The sequence below is a fragment of the Trichoderma gamsii genome, assembly GCF_001481775.2.
Source record: "Trichoderma gamsii strain T6085 chromosome Unknown Scaffold_17.2, whole genome shotgun sequence".
Taxonomy (NCBI): domain Eukaryota; kingdom Fungi; phylum Ascomycota; class Sordariomycetes; order Hypocreales; family Hypocreaceae; genus Trichoderma; species Trichoderma gamsii.
In genome coordinates, this window is record NW_020171354.1 from 635,365 (window position 1) to 643,178 (window position 7,814).

Here is a 7,814-nt window from a genome sequence, read left to right on the forward strand (position 1 = left end):
AAACTGTTCACATGATAGAAAGGCCTTCGGATCGAGGAAGCAGTACTCTCGGTTAAGTCTCACATTTGGGGGGCGCCGCTGCATAATAGAAGTCTTCTCGAAAAAGCAACAGGGCCAAAACAGTGCTGTTTGACCCGCCTCTTCCTTTCTGACCAGCCCCCCAGTTCCGCCAAATCGCAAAATGCCAGGCTTGCACATGGGAAAGTTACCACCTCCCGACTGCCGAGTCGTGAAGCCGAGTCATATGCCAGGCATTGCTTGCAATGTGAAAGCCACCCTTTCTAGCCAGGCCCCAATTCCGGTTCCGCCAGCACAAAGCCAGGATGGCGAGGTAATACCAGACCCAGGATGGTATGTCGATACGTGACGTGCTCGAACTGGCCGCCACCCGTGACTGGCAGCCCGCCGCCACTCATTCACGTCTCGTGTTTTCTGGTATGATGTTTCCTTCTCGCCATCAGGAGAATCGTGCTTTCTGGTCACCTTTCGATGGGTTGAACGCTTCCAACAACGTGCTGCAGAACAAGCATACTGATAAGAGCAGTACTGGGGAAACTGATTCGCTGCGGAGGATGCAGATGCTGGGCGGCGATTCCGAATGAGCTGGGCAGGTCTCTGTGCGGCCCATAAAAGCACTTTGAACAGGGCCGAACGACTGGGGCGCTTCTTGTCATGGCGGAACTGCAAACCATGTAAGCCCAGGGTAGACGTGTGAAGAGTCAGGGATAAGTTGAGCCTATTATTCTTTTTTTAATTTTTTATTTTTTCTGAGAGAAAAAAAGAAAATAGAAAAAAGCCACTTTGCATTTTATCGATTTTCATCCCAACCAGCCCGCCCCAGAGCCGAAAACCCACCGTTTCGGACCGTCTCATTCGAGTTAATATAACCAACCAACACTTCGGCGTGGAAAGTATCAATACGTCTCATTTTAGGTCGTCTTGATTGTCGTCGTTCGTTAGCCCGCAACAACGCCTAGTTGCAATGATCTTCGAGCGACAGGACGCCACACCCGCGTGGCTTGATGCTAGAGAGCTGTCACTTGCAATCTCCGCCAATCAATCAACTTGCATCCAACTGACAAATTCCGTTTTCTGCACCGTTACAGGTGAGATGAAATCGCCGACGCCTGTGGGAATCTCTTTGCGACGGCACAGGATAATGCGAATAAACAAATTGAAAAATAAAAATGACAATAAAATTTATACATACCCATGGAATAAAATTAAGGAAACCTCAGTGGACCGCTAAAGAAAAATCTGCACGCCGAGGTCAAGGCGACGGACCCTGGACTGATCACCACGTTTTTCCAAAAGTGCCTCCTTTTAGCACGCCGGAACGCATCCGGCGGCCGGGGTCGCACAAGCCCATGCTGAATCTTGGCCTTGACGGCCTTGTGACCTTGGAGCGATCTGGCTGTACAAGTACGGAGGATGCAATCCGTCTTCCCTTTTCTGGCAGGTTTAACGTTACGTGGGAATCTGATCGATGACACTAGCCGTCCACAGGAGGATGTCCCCGGCCTGCCTCGTGCCATTGGCTAATAAGGCGCTGGAATAAGCTTGCCTGCAAGACTGGACGGAAAAATAGACTGATTATGCTATCTGCATTAGCATGGCACTATTGTTACATGAGAGCTTGTTGTGCTTACTCGGAGGGTTTTTGTGAACTTCTCGCCAACTTCACAGATACTCGCTGCTATAAGTGGGTAAAGAGCATAGAAACATCTATTGCGTATGCTTAATCTCCAATCTCGTTTCCATGGCGCATGCCCCCCCGGGGCCTGAAGCATGAAAGGCACGACGAAAAGAGGAAATAATGGCGCCCAAGAAGTGCTTGCAGGAGCGGTAGGATAGTTAGGCGAGCCATGCGTCTGGCAGTCGCATCGGATATCGACATGGCTTCTCATTGGATCACAAAGGGAGAGCCTAGCAAAAGCGGATAGCCTATGGGCTTGACAGCTGCAACCCATGGAGCTCATGGTTCACTGCATCGAACAAGGCTGAATTGCGAATTGGCTTTGGTCCCTGATCGTCCTCCCCAAGTGGATGCCTTGGCCTGGAGCCCCATCTCAACGTTCCCATCCAAGGCTTGTTAAATTGATGCCTAATTGTGTGGAGGGCGTCAGCATCGTAAAGTGCAAGTAGCATATGCTTGCATAATAACCACATTTATGGTAATCGCTGAGTCTCCATTGGCTTGGTACAGCGAGATTTTCCTCGAAGGTGATTAGGCCGTCGTTGCCGTACATTACAACCGAACCTTGATGAAGACAATTGGACGAGACGCCCAGATGTATTATGGATTTCTTGTTCCGGCAGTCTTCTCGAAGGTCTTGTCACGGAATCCTTCCGGGTTATGATTCCTTCAACGTCTTTGTGGACTCCTGCATGTCACTAGAGACACTTGCAGGTGCAGATGCAGATGAGAGACTTATTAGCTCCCGTCTGTCTTGGTTGAAAAAAAAAGAGCACTTGATAGATTCCACGAATCGAAGTATGCAGGTGTTTTCTGTATTGCTCAATGTAAGGGGCATACTTCTCCGTGAAAGCCCGAGTGACAGCGAGAATAGTCCTTGCATCCACGCCCCCCATTGATTTTTGGAATCGGTCCTTGTGGACGATAAGCTCACAATATGGCATCCGCACATTGTTTCCACGGTTTTGCTATGATGAGAAATCCTAGGATTGCCATTGGCAACATTGAGATATCTGTGACAAGACTTGTGTAGCTTGGCGAGAGAATCTCGGCCTCACTTGCAACATATCCACACACCAAGGGCTGCCACCAATGCATATAAGCGCAGCACTAGCGGTCGATCCCCTGGATCAGGAAAGCCAAGTTTGCATCTGAGACAGCCTGTGGTACTCTGCTGATCTTTTAGAACCAAATTGTCAGCTCGAAGATGTGATCGGCGTGAATATCTCGAGAAACGGCCGTTTTAAACTGCAGCTTTGCTTTCACGTATCCGTAGATGGCGTAAATGCAACCACTAAACCTTGCGATTGAGAGACTGGGAGTAGAACACGTGCATCCAGGGGTCGATCATCTCCCGTATTCCTTCTGCCAAGATACTAATCCGAAGGTACTCTTCCTGTACGAGCCACCCTACCTGTCCAAAACGGTTCGGCGATTTTGCGGGGGAACGAAGATCGCGACCAAAGCTGCCTAGTCCCGGGCTGTTGGTCGCCGTTTAAAAAGAATAAGAAAACGTGGGAGACGGGGCAAAGACGCAATGGAACGTGCCTTTAGGCCCGCTCTTCTAGAAAGCTTGACATGCCTGGGTTGGCCGCCGGTGATGTGTGTATTTTGACACTTTGTATGGGAGGGACAAATAAGAATGGGAACGTGCTTTTCCCCCTCGCTGGAGATCTGGAGAGAATGCGCCACCGCAACGAGGCTGGGAACCGCCACCAGATCAGTCCATCAACAAGCAATGCCACATTTGTCTGGCTGGATTTGGAATGCACGAGGCTTCAAACAACCGACATTGAATGCGCCTCTCACGTGGGCCGCAGTCGGAGAAAAGCCCAGCCACCAATAAGCTGCAGTGCCTCGTCTGACCTCCAGCAGGTACATGCCCTTTGTACACTTCTAATCCAACGAACACCCAACGGTCAAACCGAATCCAGTCGCCCTCGTGCCCTCTATTTCCCCATTCGGGTCTGCTCAGTCTTCCTTCTTTCTTCCACAGCCTGATGTGTACGGACAAGTATGTGCTTAAACTGGAAATTCCATCCCCCACACCTCCCTCCCAAGACTTGACTGTCTCGCGTATTGAGACCGGGAGGATCATCATCGGTTCCAAATTCTTTTCCCCACGGAGAATGAAATGTGCTTTTTTAGGTTCCGGCCTCACTTTGCGCGGGGGTGGGGGGAACGGACGTGTCGCGGGATCAACAGGGTCGCATGAAATAGCCGTAATCGTAGGTATGTAATAATACTAGACTAGTATACGGAGAGAAGGATAACAATGAACGCAAGGATCTCGGATACACGCCCCCTCCTTAAAGTAAAACACCCCCAAGGCCAAACACATCATGGGAATATTTTGTAAACTTAAGGAAGCAAAAGCATGATGCATTCACTTTGGGGCAAGGGGTCCGATGGATGCTAGATTTAGATTGCGCCAGTAGCGAGGCGTGTAGATGTCTCTGAAGCACGAAGCACGTTTTTTTCGAGCTGTCACATTCTCAAAGTCCGATTCTGGGTTGCCGTTGCATTTAGCCGGTAAATACATGTTCTTTGTTGGGTTAAAAGGAAATAATCATTTTTTCTTTATTTTCTTTTGCAGCTCATTACCGTCGTGTTTTTATTTTCCACCTTATTCTCCGCCTCGCTTCGTGTAGCCGCGATCAGAATACGTACGTAATACGCCGGCCAGCGTCGACGTCGTCTGGAGGCCGCTCTGCCCCTTTTCTTTCTCCGTGAGGATATGTGTAACTTTTCTTCTTTTGAATCCAACATCAGTCATGTAGCATTTCCCCGGACTGTCAAGTTGGTTTAGATTTCACGTAATGGTTACTCCTTCTGCCCTCGATCTTGGCACTAGGGGCTCTAGACGTGGTAAGGCGTATCACAACCGAGACTTCATCAAATGAAGAAGACAAAGGTGCAGACATTCTTATAAGAGCACCCATAAGAGATGGTATTTCGACAGTCTAGTAATACATCGTAAGTTAACTGTGTAATGTAACTGGCTACTCAAGCACCACCTTAATCTTTCTTCGTCGCCGCAGATGTCCCAATTCTCTTATACTTCCTCGGATCCTTCCTCCTCATTGTAACTTTGTCTCTGTTTCCTTTACCCCCTTCCCAGAATCCCTTGCCTCTTCTGCCAATCACACTACGACCACAGAAGCGACACGCTTCGACGGCGTAGTTTTGCTCGCGGCTGCAAAACCCGCAAATCATCCTGTTGGCCCACTCGTTGATATGATCCTCCGCCTGGTCGTGGCACTTGTCACACTTGTACACGCGGTTACAGCATGAGAAACGGAACCACCGATACGACTTGCGGTAGTGGCTACAGGTGCCCCGCTCCGGGAGTTGGTCTCCCGCGTGGAGCCCGAGTTTCTCTTGCTTCCGCCGCATGCCGGCCGCGGGCGGGGGCAGCGATCCCGGAGAGACAAAGAGGAACTTGACTTCGGGGATTTTGAAGGTGAATTTGCTGTGGCACTCGCGGCAGACGTTGGCTGTGGTCTCGCCCCTGACGGAAACGAGGCCTTGGCTGGGGGTCGAACATTTGGCGCACGTAGGCACAAAAGTACTGGGCAGCATATCTGCTACCTTGCATCCTGACAGATCAATAAAGCCAGCTCTTGCTGAATTCTCATGAACGAGCTGCTGGTTGAACTTTGCGGAGAGAGGCGTCGCGCATTTCTTGCAGCTGGTCGCCTTTTCGACTGATGGCTTGAGTCCCGTGATGTCATTTAGAGTCTTGCATCGCTCGCACTTGACGCTGAGGCTTAGAAGCGATATCTGTAAAAGCTCAATGCTGTGAAGTTCGACATTCGGAAACGATATCATGGTGCCGTGTTCAACCTCATCAGCAGATGGTGGTGCTCTCGTATCCTCGTCTTCGCCTCCCAATACCGCTCCTCCTTCGTCTGCGTCATCCGAGTCGGAGTAGCTGTCCTCTAATTCATCATCTTCGTAGCCGACATTCCACTCAGGGGGTCGAGCAATGACTTGAATGTGGCCCTTTTCCTTGCCAAACGGCTGTGGTAAGCCAGACGAAGAATTCTCGGGAGTCTGTGGCTGCTTTCCTTTCGCCGCGGCCATCGCTTCTGCTGCGGCTGTAGCAGCGGCTGCCTTTTCCTTCTCAGCCTTTGCTGCCAGGGCATGCGCCTGTTTAGCTAGATTATGCAGGTTTTGAGCCAAGTAATTTACATGGCTCATGAGAGTCATTTGCTTCTGCTCCGCAGCCTTTTCTGCAAAGAGATCTTCTATTGGTTCCGCATCTTCAGCATTCGCTTCATTTAGCTGAACGCGCAGCTGCTGTAGCGGATATAAGAGCGGGATGATCAAGTGGATGCTGTTAACAGAGTGCAGCCCAGAGGGGAGTTCAGCACGGCGTTTTGGCTCGAGTGGTAGCGTAAAGATGACACCATCTCCAGATCGACGAAACTGGGCCATTCTTCCCATTCTCGCCTCAAGCTGGCGGATCTCTTGAGCTCGCCTGGCCTTTGCCTCGGTGATTTGCTCTCTGGTATACGAGGGCTCCGGGATATAGCGTCTCGGGGGAGGTGTAGGAGCAGGAGAGCTGTCCTTTTCCGCAAAGGAAGAATTGGCAGCCACGGACGGTTGAAGTTCCGCTGCTGAATCAAGGTGCCTCGTGTCCTTGAACGACACGAGCTTAATCGTTTCCACCTTCTGCTCCGACAGAAATCGTTCCAGGTTTCTGTCAAGAGCATACACCAGGGCCAACAGAGTTGAGCCCTTCTTCTCCTCAGCTAGCCTCTCCCAGCCTCTCTCAATGTTGATGCTGAACCCTTTGGGGATATCCTTGTTCCTAACATGCAGTACCGGCCTTTCCTCCGGATACTCTTCCGGAATGCGGACATCACAGTCCAAGTAGGGCAGTTCAAAGGGAAAATCTGGGTCCGAGGGTTTCAGCTTGAACACCAGCGATGTATCTCCCTCCGAAGTTGTAGATTCATTGGGTGAGAATCTCTTCTTGAGCTGTCCAATCTGAAAACCGCGCGGGTCCTGGACCTGAGCTTCGGGCACAGGCTTGGGGACAACTCGCGCACTAGAGGCAGAGGGTACCGCTTGTTTGCGGTCCATAGGAGAGCCATCTGGCTGCTGTTTGAGTGAAATCATGATGAAAGAGTCAGATTAAAATGTATGCGGTATGTTTATCATAAGTTGATAGCTGACGAAAGAATCGGCGGACTAAACGGATAATTGTACAGACGATAGGAAATCGGGTGACAAAAGGAAAGTTCCAACGCCAAGAAACGAATAATAGAAACGAAATCAGGCTCTAGAGATTTGTGCTGCGACTATAATTGAGGAGGACAAAAAAAAAAACGTTCTTGAGCTCTTGTTTTAAACTGCTCTCCGGAGGCGAAGAGGCGATATCCAGAAAGCTCAGTGGGGCTGCTGAAGAATGCTGGAGCTGGAGTTTGGGGCAAAAACAGGCTAGTGGGGATCTTTGGATAACAGCCTCTTCCCTGGATGAGTCACTGGCAGCAGTGAGTAATAGCGGTTACTGGTACTGCACTAACAGCTTTTGATGGATTATAACGCCAAGAACGTTAGTGCGGAACCTAGGTTGGTTCCCAGGACTTCCATATTTGGACGTTCATTTCGAGAAGCACCTCGAGAAGGTCTTAGCATCATCAGAGTCTGTAGTCATTCCTCAGTGAGTCACGTTTAGACTGACCGTTTGAAGCAACTATCCCCTTATAGTTGACAATGTAATATTGTTGCCGTTGCTGTTGAGTGCTATGTACACGTAGTATGGGCATGTTCTATATTGAGCATCCTACATGGACCTGCTTACTGTGCATTTGCTCGAATAGGCACAGAGTTGCGCACACACAGATAATACAAGGGACTATTGCAAACTCTTAATTAAGCACGGGCAAGACATCCAGGTTGAGCATCTCATCGGTCGATCACTCTTTATCATGGCGAAATAGGAAGGCGTCTTGGGGTACTGCGTCCATGACAAATTGGGCTGGTAACACAGCCTGGCCTGTTAACTACCGTTTGGTTGTAATCATGCAGCATCTATCTCCTCCTCTGAGGGATGCTGAGCATTGTAATTGGCGATTAATATGCGGGTAACAATGAGTTATCTGGCTTT

General features: G+C 49.9%; 2 protein-coding genes across 2 annotated transcripts; one reads left to right on the top strand and one right to left on the bottom strand.

Annotated features, from left to right (window-relative positions):
- Positions 1 to 598: 598 nt before the first annotated feature.
- Positions 599 to 715, top strand: TGAM01_v205588 (hypothetical protein; the record flags this gene model as incomplete). The annotated part of the gene is made up of 1 exon (XM_024549668.1): positions 599 to 715. One exon carries the CDS (start codon positions 599 to 601, stop codon positions 713 to 715), a length of 117 nt encoding a protein of 38 aa, XP_024405617.1.
- Positions 716 to 4,714: 3,999 nt separating this feature from the next.
- Positions 4,715 to 6,823, bottom strand: TGAM01_v205589 (hypothetical protein; the record flags this gene model as incomplete). Its single annotated transcript, XM_024549669.1, has 1 exon — positions 4,715 to 6,823. The coding sequence occupies one exon, from the start codon at positions 6,821 to 6,823 to the stop codon at positions 4,715 to 4,717; it is 2,109 nt and encodes a 702-aa protein (XP_024405618.1).
- Positions 6,824 to 7,814: the final 991 nt, after the last annotated feature.